General features: G+C 39.6%; 1 protein-coding gene across 1 annotated transcript in view; it reads right to left on the bottom strand.

Moving 5' to 3' along the window:
• The window catches only part of cacna1ba (calcium channel, voltage-dependent, N type, alpha 1B subunit, a), a 257230-nt gene that overhangs the window by 101022 nt on the left and 139284 nt on the right, over positions 1-16924 (bottom strand). Inside the window, exons 28-30 of the mRNA XM_065471832.1 lie at positions 8263-8359; positions 3771-3931; positions 3522-3659 (exon numbers count right to left, since the gene is read on the bottom strand). Coding sequence (XP_065327904.1) covers positions 3522-3659; positions 3771-3931; positions 8263-8359 — 396 coding nt within the window. The remainder of the gene's footprint in view (positions 1-3521; positions 3660-3770; positions 3932-8262; positions 8360-16924) is intronic.

Here is a 16924-nt window from a genome sequence, read left to right as displayed (position 1 = left end):
AAAGCTGCTACCACAGCGAGATTTGATTGGTTAAGAGAGAGAGCGATATCAAAACAGCCACGAAAAGTCCCGTATATATGTGTCCAAGGGTTGTATTGAAGCAATCAAGTGATGAATAACTGTTTTCCAGTATGTTGTTTTGCAATGGGTTTTTTTTTTTTTTTTTGCATTATTGATTTGCTAATAAAGCATAATGGAATACAATTTTGCCTCTTTCTTGTAAGATTCTATAATAGAATGAAACAATATGGCCAGTTATAAATAAAGACAATAAATTGAATGAATTACGAAACACTTATTTTATTTCTATTAGATCTGAAAATGTTGTGTAATACTACAACCTGAAAAGACAAATAGAATTCGTTGGCCTGTACAGGAGATAAAGGAAAGAAATTTAACAACAGCTGTGAAATGGAATAGTCCAAATCACCAAAGTAAACTGGACCTGGGCTTGTTGCAGGGATCTGAAGTTACTAAACATTTTGTGAGTGTATGCACTCACAGGACCATATAATAATAAATATGTGCGTGATGAAAGTTGGGCAGCACGCTAACGTCCTTACTCCACTCTGTATGCACGTATGGGTCTAACCCTTTCATTCCTTTGATTTTTTCCTCGTACTTTTTTTTTTTTTTTGCCTTTTCGTCACGTCTGTCTTTGTACGGACCTGCCGTGTTCTCCGTCGTTTTGTACATAACTGTTTTTGGGGCAAATAAAATGCAAGTAGGGATTAAAACCGCAGAATTAATGATTACTGGTGCTCGAAATGCTCCAAGTATTCACATGTGACACCATTGCTATTTCAGCTACACTGGCTTCCTGTTGAATTTAGAGTACATTTTAAGATCCTGGTCTTGACATTTAGAGCCTTGCATGGACTGGCACCACCCTACATCTCTGATCTGCTACAGCCCTATGTCCCTAGCAGGTCCCTGAGGTCATCTGATCAGGGCTTACTTGCTATAAAACATACTAAGATGAGAACTAAGGGTGACGGAGCTTTTGCCACTGTGGCCCCGAGACTGTGGAACTCTCTCCCTCATACATTAAGAACTGTGGACTCGGTAGTTGTTTTTAAAAAACAACTCAAAACTCAGCTTTTTAAAACTGTTTTTGGTTAAATTTCTGCCTGTTTTATATTGTCTGGTTTACCCTTTGATTATTTGTTATCTTATGTGCAGCACTTTGTGATTCTGTCTACAAAGGTGCTATACAAATAAAATATTTTTTATTTATTTATTATTTAAACGTCAGATATTTTAAATTTAGCTGTTTTTTGTTTGGTTCATCTCATTTTGGGTTAGGCACCATTTTGCAGCTTCTTATATTCTCTATATTATTTTACAAGTAGCTTGAAACAAAAGAGGAAGCCCATTCATGGTACGCATAAACTATTTCATTTACAAGAGGTGGAAACAGGTCAGTATATCAGTGGTGACATATACTTTGATGAGTAGTAGGAGGAGGAGGAGGGAACTGATCAATAATTTCTACTCTGGCTCTTACCAGTCGTATCTGCCCCTGTCCAACCATCTCACCCAAGTCACTGTGACCTAAGCACACTCACATTTGGCAAGGTTCACTATAAGTTCACTTCTACACCACAGACCCCCGGCCATGCTAAGTCCAGCAACACCATAGTGAAGTTTCCAGATGATATAACAGTGGTGCGGAATGCTTCCAGGGACAAGGTACTGAATCTGTCTGGTGGTGGTCAATAAACAATTGGGCTCTGAATAACACAAAGACAAATGAGATGATCCTGGACTTTAGGAGGCACACAGCAGACCCACCTCCACTCTATATAAAAAGCGACTGTGTGGAGAGAGAGAGAGAGCTCAGTTTCACATTCCTGGACACCAAGTTCTCTGCTGGAATGCAAACAGCTCCACCGTCATCAGGAAGGCACAGCAGTGTTTGCACTACCTGATAGTGCTCAGAAGGAATAACATCTGTGAGAAGCTGTTGGTGACTGTTGAGTCTGCGCTTCCACAGACCACGCTAGTTTAGAGACTTATTCCTCATGAAGAACAAAAACAAGACAGAACATCTTCAACCGGTCTTTTACTCGCTAACGACGAAAGGCTTTGTCAGAACCAGGCTGTGGAGCTTAACACTCCTCACCTGTCTCCAGCCCAACTCCTTCAAAGAGCAGCCCTCCTCGTAGCCTTTTTATTGAAAAACTGTTACAATACACAACACAACACAAGCACCTCCCACCGTAAAACCCCCCTTGGTTACAAAAGACAAGGCACTATGTGTGTGCACGTGTGTGTGTGTGTCATGGGGGTGCGTTTGTATGACCTCCTGCTCACAACTGTTTTTAACAACATTCTTGGTCATAAAGAGGGTAATCTCCCCCACACCCAATATATGGCTCAATTCCTGTATTGGTTCACCATGCACAACACAAGTCTGCGACCTGCCACAGAGAAGGCTCTGTCGCCACAAGAATGAAGTAGTCTGTGGAATTGACAACATGAGTTTTGAACTGGACCTCATGGTTTTCTCTAGAGCAAAAATAATTAGGAGCTCAGACAGGTAAGAAGGGGCTCGGCCGGTAAGTGCCTTAAAAACAAAAAGTAAGAGTTTAAATTGGATCCTGTAAGGAACAGGGACCCAGTGTAAAGAGGCTGGGGTTATATGCTCCTTCCATTTAGTGCCAGTTAGTGCCGAAATTTCAAGTTATTTTCTCGAAATTTTGAGATAAGTAACACGAAATTTTGAGTTAGTGCTGCCAATCGGTAATCTACGTGGTAATCTACGTGAATGATGTCATTTCCTTGTTACCCGGAAGCTGAAGCCCTCAGCTACAAATGATATAGCTAAGCTACCAGTATTATAGCCAGTCATGAATGCACAAATTGCTGAGTATTTTCAGTGTGGTTTCAGAAATGATGAAATCCTTGTGTTATTAGCCGAATCCCATGGCATTACTATCGGCAAACATACTCTCGAAAGCGCCAATTTGTTGCGATCCGGTTTTGAGTGGGCATTCCTCTGTGCCATATCCTTCCAGGTAACAACAAAATGACATCGTTCATGTAGATTGCTAATTGGCAGAGCTAACTCAAATTTTTTTATTACTTTTCTCAAAATTTTGAGTTAATAAGTCGAAATTTCGAGTAAATAACTCAAAATTTCAAGTTATGGATACTTTTTTTTGTGTGGTGGAAACGAGCTTCCATAGTCTTTACCTTACAATATAAACCTTGAAGGGTTTGTTAGTGTCATTTGGTCCTGTATAAATAAAATTGAACTTTATGATGCTATGATCTTTTCTGATTAATGTATTGGGTTTTCTGCTTGTTCATCATACCAGAGCCTTCTGAATATTTGGATGAACTTCTGTCTTTGGTAAGTTTTTATTTTCAGTTTTATTTGCATTTTCAAATAGTTAGTTTTCTCATTGGAATCATGTAAGGCTACATTTATGAACAAGGAACTACAGGAACTACATTCCTGGACAAGCCCGGTTTTTCACTGAATACATTTTAATAATCAGACTAGCTGTACTTACGTTGGCCAGCCCTCCCCGGTCGAGACAGTGAAGAGGGTCAAAAAAGCCCACAGCACATTGTCATAATGGAACTCATACTTTTTCCACTCTCTGGGCATGGCGGCCACCTCGTCTTTGTCATAATCTAGGAATTGTCCTCTGTAAGAAATAAAGCAAGTGGAGACAGGCACACAATAAGTAGCATTTGAAAGTTTAGTTACTTAAGCTCTGAAATATGAAGTGAGGATGTGGGGATTTTTTTAGACCGACTTGCAGTCTTTCTCCAGGCCTTTGGACTCATCAGTGCAATAAAAGAATTTCCCCTTGAAGAGCTGAACTGCGATGACGGCAAAGATAAACATGAAGAGGATGTAAACAATGAGGATGTTCAGCACATTCTTCAGAGAGTTAACCACACAGTCAAACACCGCCTGAGGACACAAACAGATTTTAAATTTTAAATGAAGAAGATTACACAAAATTTGTAAATATGATTTAATGCTGGTTGTTTTGTTACTATGCTGCTTTCTTAACTAGAGCTGTCTACAAAATGACTACTAATTAACTGCTACAGTGCTCAGCATAAATGAGTACACCAAACTACGTTTGTCAGAAAACCTTTAGTTTCCTTTCAGAATCAACATTTTCTATGAGATACTATACTACAAAATATTCCCACAAATGTGGGCCATTGACTGCAAACAAGATTTGTTTATTTGTGCACACAAAAAAGTGATTTTCCTAACAAATTCATTCAAGCCCATGTCGCAAAAATGAGTACACCAATTATAGTCTTAGGAGAAAAGCCACGCTTAAGACTTCAAAATTTGAATTAACAGGCATTCAAGCACAGATGAGTCTAATGATTCATTTAAGAGATGTCCAGCAGACAGGTGACTATAAAAGGACATTACTTAACAAAGAAAAGCCCTTCCCATTTCATGCTGTCAGCAATGGCTCCACATGGAAGAGAAATGTCACAAAATCTGAGAAAGGAAATAATTTCTTTACACAAATAAGGTGAGGGCTACAAGAAGATCAGAAAAGCTTTACATATCAGTCAAAGTACTGTAGCAAAAGTGATCCAAAAATGTAAAAAAGATGGAAATGCAACCATTGTACAGAGACGTCCAGGCCCTCCACGAAAGTTAACATCTTGACAGGTGCGTCTTCTGATGCGAAGGGTTGAAGAACATCGCCATGCAAGTTCACTGCCGTTAGCTAAAGCAGTAGAAAGCCAAACTGGAGTGACCGTTTCCTGTGACACCATACGGCGCACACTTCAGAGGAATGGCATGCATGGGTATCGTCCATGAAGAAAGCCTCTCCTAAAGCCCATGCACAAAAAAGCACGCCTAGAATTTGCTAGGGCCCATGCTGAAAAAGATGAAGACTACTAGGACTCTATAATCTGGAGTGATGAGACAAAGATGACTGTTTTTGGAACTAATGGTTTCAAAACTGTATGGCGTGGTAAAGGTGAGGATTTCAAAGAGAAATGCATGGTGCCTATAGTGAAACATGGTGGTGGCAGTGTCCTTATGTGGGGCTGCATGAGTGCTGCTGGTGTTGGAGAGCTGCATTTCATTGATGGTATCATGAACTCAACAATGTACTGCTTTATAATCAGTGTTGGGGAGTAATGGAATACATGTAAAATATGAGTAACTGTATTCCGTTACAGTTACCATTTAAAAAGGTGGTATTTAGAATACAGTTACTTTGTTGAAATAAATGGATTACACGGCGGTATTTTCCTGTTTCATATTGTCGCAGGCAGTGTTGGTCAAGTTACTTGAAAACAGTAATCAGTAACTAATTACTTCCCCAAAAAAGTAATCCTGTTACTTTACTGATTACTCAGTTTCAAAAGTAATTAATTACTTAGTTACTTTTTAAAAACACGATTTACAACCTGAATAGGTGATAAAGCAATAGATCTTTCAGACCAATTCTACTTTTTCTGCATAATCCATCATATAAAATGTAATCAAATGAAAAAGTCTCTTTTTAAAACTTGTTTTATTAGTTTTAATCTTTTAACTTTATGCATCAACCAAAAATTTAATTATATGCAACATTCTCTGACTGGAAGAAATTTGTTTAACATTTAAACCTATTTTCTGCACATTCCAGCACATAAAATAAATTTTTGTTGTTGTTGTTTACACTCAGTCTTTCAAATAGATGCAAGTAAAACACAGCAGAAAATAAATAAAATCAAAGACTAGCGGTCCTGTTGCTCTATTTTCACCTGTAAAGCAGGAGTGGGGTAGGCGGAGGTTTGCCCTGGTGCAGGTGTGCCGCAGCAGTCAGTTGAAGAATCCGCGAGTTTCTCTGTGAATTTCCCATTACGTCGTAGCGCACTCGGTGCTTGCTTGGAAGTTTAGGGGGGGGTTTTCGCTGTAAAAAGAAGTTTTCTTCCCACGCACAACGGACGCTAATGTTTTTGTCACTTTTTATGGGATCAAACTCAAAATAAGGTCAGTACTTCCACGCTTTAAACGCTGCATGCTCATACTCTCTCCCGCACTCATTATATTATCGATTGTTGATCTGCACACAGCTGTTGTCACAAACGTCGCACTCGCTTATGTCACTGTCATGAGACATTCTCGCAAAAGAATCACGGTTTTAGTAACGCAGTAATGCAGCGTTCCTAGGGGAAAGTAACGGTAATCTAATTACCGTTTTTGCAATAGTAATCCCTTACTTTACCCGTTACTCGAAAAAAAGTAATCGGATTACAGTAACGCGTGGGCAAGTTCTTGCAACAGTAACACGTTATTGCCCATCTCTGGTCGCAGGTCAGGACTGTTTGGGTTTTGTTTGACAGCTATGTTCTGTTGTTCCAGGCGGCAGCGTCACGGTTACCATGGTTACAGGATGCCGCGCGCTCTTTGCGGCTGTGTGTTTCCTGGGTGAGAGAGCGCCTTTTTGTTGTTGTTGTTGTTGTTGTGCTAAGCTAATAGGCAGAATGCTACAGGCATAGCGCTAAAGAATGTAGCCTGATGGGCAGTGTAGTCCGTGCTGCAGGGAGAATGGACTGCCATACCCGTTATGTGTCTGTGAGCGAGGGAGGGAGAAAAAGGAAAAGTACGAGCTGTCATCGAGCAGAAACGGGAGCTGGAAGCATGTAAATATAATAATAACCACTGCAGCCAAAAAGAGTGCCTGATGAGCCCAGTTGTAAGTAAGCAATTAAGACTTGACTGTACACTGTGTTCGTGTTTTCCTCCGGAAAAAATAAGTTCCGTTGGAGAAGCCTTTCAACGCCTCGCTCTGTCTCTCGCTAGCAAAGTTGACCCAGACAACAAAGTAAAGCTAGTTTTCGGCTACGAGCCTGACACGAACCCGACATATTAGCCAGAGGTCCCTTTACTATGGTTCGGAGCCGCGGACCTTCAGTAATAGTAATAAATCACACAGCAATAGTACATTCATGTAGTTGTAAAAAGCATGATAATATATTAAGTAATCCAATGTATTCAGAATACGTTACTCTCATTGAGTAACGTAACGGAATACGTTACAAAATACATTTTGGGGCATGTATTCTGTAATCTGTAGTGGAATACATTTTAAAAGTAACCTTCCCAACACTGTTTATAATGAAGGAGAAGATGCTGCCATCACTGCGTGCACTTGGTTGTTGTGCACTTTTCCAACACGACAATGATCCAAAACACACATCTAAAGCTACTGTTGCATTTCTGAAGAAGAACAGGGTGAAGGTGATAGAATGGTCAAGTATGTCTCCTAATCTGAACCCAGTTGAACACCTGTGGGGTATTCTGAAGCGACAAGTTGAGCATCACTCTCCGTGCAGCATCCAGGCTCTAAAAGAGGTTATTCTCGAAGAATGGAAAAAGATAGATGTTGCAATATGTCGCCAACTTGTTCATACCATGCCTAGAAGACTTGAAAATCACGGGGGCAATACAAAATACCAGATGTAGTAGTTTTTGTTGCAGGGTGTATTCATTTTTGCTTCAACCAATTTGAGTAAAACTGAAGATTTTGTGATCTAAGTTATATTATTAACCTTATTTTCATGTTATGGAGTGTTCACTAAAACTCAGCTTTGTGAAAATTTGGGAAAGTGTTTTTTTGTTCATTGAGCTACTGATTAAATTTGTACTTTTTAAAGTGGGTGTACTCATTTATGCTGAGCAGTGTATGTATGAATCAGATTTCTTTGCAAGATACAGGAAGAGACAGCATAAAAAGCAAGCTGGAGCTGAGAGGAAGAAAAGTAAGACAAGTGAAAGGGGACAAAAGTCAGCTTGCTGTAATTACAAATGACCAAATGAAAGAAGTAAACACTAAGCTCCTCCACAGCTTCAGTCCTTGCAAGAAACAAAAAAATCAAGACATAGGAGAAAAAATATTGGTGACTGCCAGTGCTACCTAGTGGCCTTCTAATAGACACGCCTGTGGTATCAATTTCAAAATTGTCAAGTTCTCGTGTTATCACATTGAAAAGGTTTTCAGAAAACTTGACCTTTGAACTTGAGGTCACTGAGCTTCAAACTCGTCTGAGATCTTCATTAGATGCACCTATGGCATCAATTTTAAGTGCCTATGTTACCTTGTTTTCAAGTTATCACATTCAAAAACCTAAGTGTTCATGCCATTTATTTATTACTGCCACTAAGTATAAAATAGTGCAATAAGTGCACTAGTTTTAATAGTGCAATAAGAGCTAAAGTGGAGACCTGCCTGCCAGGCAAAGGGAATTAAACAAGTCCTAGAATAGAACCTTGAGTTTTGGCAGGCGCTTGATGGTCTTCAGAGGCCTGAGAACTCGAAGAACCCTCAATGACTTGATAGTGCTGATGTCCTTGCCTTTGGTTCCCCTGTGAACAGCAAATATGTTTAGACCACACAAAAACATATCTACAAACAATATGCAGTTAATGTAATCTTTGTCAATATTACTAACAAAAGCCATATCTGAAATTAGACCGTATGTTGTAACAGGGTTTGATTGTGGTAGGATGTGAATGAGGTGTGTTTAGATCAGCTGGGTGACAGAGAGATGCAACAATAGCCTTTCTGGATATGAAGAAAAAATTTAAATATATTTTTATGAAAGTTTATTAAGCTCGATGCATGATGGTCAAGAAGTACAGATCAGCTTAGACCATAAACTATGTGGCAGTGTTGTACTGGGTGGGCATCTGTGATAACAGGGTGAATGCTCATACATTAGACTCAGAGTTGTCTGCAAATCAGAGTGCCTGAAGGGGATTGTGGAGCAGGAGGAGATGAAACTTAACAACCAGGGAAATCTGGCAACTAGCCCCCTGTACATTACCCTCAAACTTATTATGATTATACAGTTTTAAAAAAATTAAAACTCCATAATTTAATTTAATAATCAATAGTAACCCTTTAATATAAAAGAAAACTGAACAGTTTTGATTCTTATATACTGAGACATGGGCTTATACATGAAGGTATGACTACTGGACCACTGGATAATTTTTTTTCACTGCAAGTGTCAGAGAAAATTCAGTGCTTGATGACAAGATGAATATCAGTGCCATGCTTGTAAATGCAGTGCTGCAGTCAGGACATACATTCCAAGAAAGTTGGTGAGCGTCTAATCGAAGAAACAAAGAGCCACTGTCCTGGCAAAGTAACATGACATATCTTAAAAGCTTCAACCACACTGGAAGTCACGTGGTCACCAGAGACCATAAAAAGTGAATGCCATTTGACAACTTTAAGTGACTACAGGCAAAATGACTGCTGACTACTAGCTACTTCAATGTCATTTATATAGCACTAAATAGGACTGGGCGATATGACCCAAAATTCATATCTCGATATTTTTTAGCTGGATGGCGATATAAGATATATATCTCGATATTTTTTTAAAGCCATTAAGTAAGAACAAAAAGAGAGTTCTTAGTCAAAGCTGTGTCCCAGGTGTCACACAGGCACTTTTATTAACATACAGCATAGATGTACATGAAAAAAACTACTCAAAAATAAATTATGAGCATTTATTAAATAATAATGCTCCATAAATAAAAGAAAACTATGTTGTTTTTGTGCATAACAAAGAGCTCACAATTGTGCAGTCAAAATGTAAACTAAAAGACGCTGAGCATAATAACATAGACAGACAGATTTCACAGCTGCTCTGTTCCCAACTTCTACTGCGTGACTGACAGCCTGGAGTTTGAAATCCTCTTTGTAACCATGTCTCTTAACAGGTGCCATTTATGGTCCTTATACACACACAATACGGTAATATTACGTTGAAGCACAGTACGTATCACTCCGCGAGGCTCCTCGGTAGCCGTAATGCTCCGACAATCCATCAAGCGGTGCAGCTCCGTAGCTTACCAAAGTCGTACTAAAACATTTTTTGACATATTGCTGAGCGCCGTGTACCACATAAAATCGGTTTGCGGTCATCAAGCACAACCAGAATTCATACAAAAGGCGCGCTGTCAACTTTTGAGAGAATGAAAGGATTTTAGGGTGTGCAGCCCCTCTGGGCTGCATGGCGTTAGCGTGGTTAGCTCGTTAACACGTTGACGCCGTCCAGCCCCACGCCCGGGGCGATGCGCAGTAACTCGTTAACGGAGATTTGCCGTGTCCATCTTGTCGCTGCCTGCAGGTGAAGCGATGGGGGAGGAGGGGGAGTTGTGTTCAGTGAAGGAGAGAGGCGAGGCAGAGTAACGTTGCGTAAAGACAAAAGTGGACGAAAGAGAGGCAAACTTGTGGCTCCATAACTATAATTATAACGTAACATAGACTATATCGATATAAAGGATATTGTCACATCTTACATCTCATATATAAAAATAGATCGATATTTTTAAAAAACTCGATATATCGCCCAGCCCTAGCACTAAATCATAACAGCTGCCTGAAGGCACTTTATATTTTAAGGTAAAGACCCCTACAAAAATAGAGAGAATACTCAAACAATCAGACAACCCGCTATGACCAAGCACTTGGTGAGAGGTGGAAAGCAAAATTTACCTATTAACTGGAAGAAACCTCCAGCAGAACTAGGCTCAGGGAAGGTCAGCCAAGAGAGACAGGACAAAAAGTCTATGCAAAATTTGATGCAGAGTGTGAAAGTAAAAACAGGTGAAAAAGAAACAGCCAGTGCATCATCATCATAAGCTTAATCTTAAAGATAGAGAGATCGTCTGTCTCCCAAATCAAAACTGGGGACTAGCTCTAAAGAAGAGGGGCCTGAAAGCTGAAGACTCTGCCTACTATTCTATTTTTAAACACCTTAGAAACCACAATTAAAATCAAAATTTCAAAAGTGAAGTGCTCTGTTGGCATGATATGGTACTATGAGGTCCTTAAGGTGAGATGGGGCCTTGAGGCAAATGTTGTTGTGATTTAGAACTATATAAATAAAACTGATATGAAATTGAATTGAATTTTTCAAGACCTTGCATATGACAAGAAGGATTTTAAATTTATTCAAATCAAATCACTTTTATTGTCACATCACATGTGCTGGTACACTGGTACAGCACATGCGAGTATAATTCTTGTGTGCAAGATTCACAAGCAACAGAGGTGTGCAAAACACAATAGCATAAGAACAAAGCAAAATATAAGAATAGGAATCTGAGAATTATAAGAATAAATATATGTACAAATATAAGAATATATGCGCATTACTGAATAAGTATACAAAATATGTATATATATATATTTATTAGGGGTGCAACGATACACAAAATTCACGGTTCGGTTCGATACTTTGATGTCACGGTTCGATATTTTTGCGATACAAAAAAATTTTCATGCTTTTTTAATTTGTCATTTATTAAAATTATAAATATATATTTTAATTCAAAAGTACAGTTTTTAAATTTAATGTTGCTGAAACGACAAAGTAATAAAAAAATAAATATCTGATGGAGAAATCCCTCATCTTTGGAAAAGAGAGTTTATTACAGAGAAATGGCTCTTTCCAAAATAAAAGCTATACTATACGCTTCTTCTGGGGTATACTCTCAGCAGCATATTAAACATATCAGGTCCCCATAAGGAGAATCATGCTGTCTAAATGACTCGGGTAAAGTTTGTAGCATGCGTGCTTGTTGTTTTTGTCTGCTTCCACTTGTCTTTGCACTAGGATGATGTCGGCGTAAATGTGCAGTCATATTCATTGTGTTCCCACTAGTGCTGTCAGCGTTAACCTGAAATGACGTTAACGCCACAACACGGCAAATCTCCGGATCGCCCCGTGTGTGGGGCTGGACCGCGTCAACACGTTAACGAGCAAACTGCGCTAACGCAGTAGTTCCCACCCATGTAATTGAGCATTGCGTGGCACATCCGACATACTGTTTTACTTTTGGCCATGACGCGCTTACCTTCAGGGTCATACTTCACATGAAGACCAAAATAGTTCCAAAGGCCAGATCTGAATGAGGGTGGGGGAGGTTCAATTTGCCATGTTGCAACGAGCTTAGCTTCTGTCTTGCTTGCTAGCTTGCCCTGCTCTCAGTGGATCTGTGTTTGACTACTCCGCCTAGGCTCCACTGTCGAGCGCAGATCCACTGAGCTCTCAACACAGACAGCATCGTCAGAAGAAAAGTTGATAAAATAAATGAAAAATTTTGTATTGTTCGATACACATGCGTACGGAACAGAAAGCACTGTATCGAACGGTTCAATATCAATACGAGTATCGTTGCACCCCTAATATTTATATATGTGTGTGTGTGTGTGTGTGTGTGTGTGTGTGTGTGTGTGTGTGTGTGTGTGTGTAAATATATAAAATTACTTAATTATAACTTTCAGGATGATTTTAGAACAACCTGATAATCGTAAATTAGAATAGTCCATCCTAAAAGTAATAAATGCATAAACTAGTTTTTCAGTATCATTCTGAGACAGGGTGTTCCTAATTTTAGAACTATGGAACAAATGCAAGAAAGCAGCCCAGCACATTTGTTTAATTTGTACATTGAAAGACCAATGTCAAAATGACTTCAAGATTCCTCAAAGTGTTACTGGCCAAGACAGAGTAAGCACCTGGTTAGATACCATGTTTCTAAGATTTTTAGGGCTGAGTACAATTACTGTTTTATCTGAATTTAGAAGCAGGAAATTAGAAGTCATCCAGGTCTTTTTGTCTTTAAGAGCTTCCTGCAGTAATTGGTGTGTTATCTAGCTTCATGTATAGATAAAGCCAAATTCAGTCCACTGTCAGAAGAAGACCATAAGAAATTATACCTACATCATACTCTAATCGCTGTAATAAAATATAATGTTCAACAGTATCAAATGCTCTACTAAGCTCTAGTAGGATAAGTACAGAGGAAAGCCCACTATACACTGTCAAATAAAACATTCCTGTGCAAATGATCAGACAGCTGTTTTACAACTACTCTTTAAAGAATTGTTGAAATATATGTTCAAGATTGGTCTATAATTAGTTAAGACATTTGGGTCAAGTGACAGTTTTTTAAGTAATGATTTTATTACCACCACCTTGAAGGCCTGTAGTATAAAATAAAGATAGACTTATCATTTTAAGTACTAATTAAAATGTAATTCTTCCAGGCTTCTTTAAGAAGTCTTGTAGGAAGAGGATCTAATAGGCATGCTGATAATTAACAGGAAGTAATTACTGAAGTTAACTTGGATTATTTAGTGTAAATAAATATCAGTACCACTAAAATCTGTGGTACTAACAGTAGTCAGTTTCAAAGTGATGTGGTTTAGTGCTGGACACCACTCATTCAGCTGGACCCAGTGTGTACCACACTGGGCATACCTTGCTTTCCAGCCATATTGAGCAATCCATCTTGACAGTGCCAAGTGCTATCTATCTATACACTACATTGCAAAAGTTTTAGGCAGGTGTGGAGAAATGCTTAAAGCATTCTTTGCTGTAAACAAAGAATGCTTTCAGAAATATAAATAATTGTTTATTGGCCACAAATGTATTCTGCAGCAGGACAACAACCCCAAACACACAGCAAAAGTCATTAAGAACTACAGTGGCTTACAAAAGTATTCGGCCCCCTTGAACTTTTCCACATTTTGTCACATTACAGCCACAAACATGAATCAATGTTATTGGAATTCCACGTGAAAGACCAATACAAAGTGGTGTACACTTCAGAAGTGGAACGAAAATCATACATGATTCCAAACATTTTTTACAAATAAATAACTGCAAAGTGGGGTGTGCGTAATTATTCAGCCCTCTGAGTCAATACTTTGTAGAACCACCTTTTGCTGCAATTATAGCTGCCAGTCTTTTAGGGTATGTCTCTACCAGCTTTGCACATCTAGAGACTGAAATCCTTGCCCATTCTTCTTTGCAAAACAGCTCCAGCTCAGTCAGATTAGATGAACAGCGTTTGTGAACAGCAGTTTTCAGATCTTGCCACAGATTCTGGATTGGATTTAGATCTGGACTTTGACTGGGCCATTCTAACACATGGATATGTTTTGTTTTAAACCATTCCATTGTTGCCCTGGCTTTATGTTTAGGGTCGTTGTCCTGCTGGAAGGTGAACCTCCGCCCCAGTCTCAAGTCTTTTGCAGACTCTAAGAGGTTTTCTTCCAAGATTGCCCTGTATTTGGCTCCATCCATCTTCCCATCAACTCTGACCAGCTTCCCTGTCCCTGCTGAAGAGAAGCACCCCCAGAGCATGATGCTGCCACCACCATATTTGACAGTGGGGATGGTGTGTTCAGAGTGATGTTCAGTGTTAGTTTTCCGCCACACATAGCGTTTTGCATTGTGGCCAAAAAGTTCCATTTTGGTCTCATCTGACCAGAGCACCTTCTTCCACATGCTTGCTGTGTCTCCCACGTGGCTTGTGGCAAACTGCAAACAGGACTTCTTATGGTTTTCTGTTAACAATGGCTTTCTTCTTGCCACTCTTCCATAAAGGCCAGCTTTGTGTAGTGCACGACTAATAGCTGTCCTATGGACAGATTCCCCCACCTGAGCTGTAGATCTCTGCAGCTCGTCCAGAGTCACCATGGGCCTCTTGGCTGCATTTCTGATCAGCGCTCTCCTTGTTCGGCCTGTGAGTTTAGGTGGACGGCCTTGTCTTGGTAGGTTTACAGTTGTGCCATACTCCTTCCATTTCTGAATGATCGCTTGAACAGTGCTCCGTGGGATGTTCAAGGCTTGGGAAATCTTTTTGTAGCCTAAGCCTGCTTTAAATTTCTCAATAACTTTATCCCTGACCTGTCTGGTGTGTTCTTTGGACTTCATGGTGTTGTTACTCCCAATATTCTCTTAGACAACCTCTGAGGCCGTCACAGAGCAGCTGTATTTGTACTGACATTAGATTACACACAGGTGCACTCTGTTTAGTCATTAGCACTCATCAGGCAATGTCTATGGGCAACTGACTGCACTCAGACCAAAGGGGGCTGAATAATTACACACACCCCACTTTGCAGTTATTTATTTGTAAAAAATGTTTGGAATCATGTATGATTTTCGTTCCACTTCTGAAGTGTACACCACTTTGTATTGGTCTTTCACGTGGAATTCCAATAAAATTGATTCATGTTTGTGGCTGTAACGTGACAAAATGTGGGAAAGTTCAAGGGGGCCGAATACTTTTGCAAGCCACTGTATATTATTATCTGCCATAAAACACTGCCAGGTAGAAAAGCTTATTTTATTAAAAAACAAACTGCATTATGTAGAAGTGTGCTGTACTGTGACTAAAATTGGTTGGTAGTGTGTGGTATGATCCAATTTAAGAACACTAACTGGGGTGTGTAGGATTTGTTATGATCTTACTCCCAAGCAACATGTGCATTACAATACAGACAACCTGAAATAGGGACGCATCCCCAATCCCCATTTAACTGAACATATTCTCTGTTTAAACAGATGCAAAAAGTTAAAAGTCAAAGTTTTTTGTTAAAAAAAACAGTGCATCATGGGAAGCCCCTCTAGGCCTATTGTAGCATAAGGGAGGGGTCAGGGTGCCCTGATACAATGCAAATATTTAGGAATCTGCATCAAGAATCTTGATCTTTGAGATTTCCTTAGTGAGCATCATTGTGATTAGGATCTTGGAAAGTAATTGGGGCGCTATGTAAAAAATGGCTATAATTCCTAAACATGGATCCATCCATTTTCTTCTGCTTACCCAGTTCAGGGTTGCAGGAGCACTGGACCGTGCCACTGTGCTACCCTAAATTCCTAAATTTAATTCCAATTACAGTTCTAATTTATCTTAGGAGCTTGGAAAGAAAAGTGACTGGACTTCTTTAAGTTTCTTGAACACGTTTCACCTCTCATCTGAGAAGCTTCTTCAGTTCTAAGGGAAAATGTTGAGAAACCCAGGTATGTAAGCCCTAGTAGTCTTTGTCCCTTTAAAGAGTTGGTGAGCCACTATGGATCATGTGCCTCATCACATGCAGGAAGGTGTGAAAAAGGGTGTGTGTCATTATCAGCAGAGGTTTCGGGTGAAACCATTGTAAAACCTTGCCTTACATTATCATGTGACTTATTGAGATCAACTGACGCTTGATGTGAGCGGGCACATCTCAAAACTGGATTGTAGGTGGTTGGTGTCGCAAGCCACCCCCTCTGTTCAAACATGGTCGTTCACAGTGGACATAAATGGCTTCTTTCACTCCTCTTTCAAACCATCTGGTCTTCTCTGTCCAAAATGCGAACACTGGCATCTTTGAAAGAGTGACCCTTGTCCTTTAGATGCAGATGTCCAGCTGATTCTTGTCCTGTCGAGGTGGCTCTTCTATGTTGTGCCAAGTGTTTATGAACAGGCTATTTGGTTTCTCCAATGTAGAGGTCTGGGGCCCGTTCCTCGTACCTCACTTACTACATCCAAGATCAAATGACACATCCAAGATCAAATCATCGCGCTAACCTTGAGCTCGCTAATCCGGTTCTCCGAACACACCTGTTGTTGACGATTAGTATAGCTGGATGAAGTAATCTGAGATCACTGGGTGGCTTAAAAGGGGCTACGCATCGATAGTAGAAACATTGATCGGCAACCCTGTGATTGGTCGGCGAAGATGTCGAAGGAGCGCGCTCAGTATTTTACGGCAGCAGACCAAGAACTCCTGATTGAGGGATATCAGGAGTTTCAGAGTCTAATTAAAACGCAAGGGAACACTGCAAAGGCTGCAAAAGCAAGGAGAGAGGAATGGCAGAAAGTTGCTGACAAATTAAACTCGTAAGTAATTTATTATATTACATTATATCATGTGATATTATATTATACCACATTATATTATATTACACCATATCCTCTGTCACATTAGAGCCACAACAGGACCCACTAGAACATGGGAACAAGTAAAAGTGAAATATAAGAATATTCTACAGAATGGTAATATTCATCACTTATATTGCTTTTAGTCTCTTGAAAAGAGACCCTGCAATAATCTGTTTGTTTGTTTATAACAGC

Source organism: Pelmatolapia mariae, linkage group LG12 (genome assembly GCF_036321145.2).
Source record: "Pelmatolapia mariae isolate MD_Pm_ZW linkage group LG12, Pm_UMD_F_2, whole genome shotgun sequence".
Lineage (NCBI taxonomy): Eukaryota > Metazoa > Chordata > Actinopteri > Cichliformes > Cichlidae > Pelmatolapia > Pelmatolapia mariae.
This window is presented reverse-complemented; position numbering and strand designations above follow the sequence as displayed.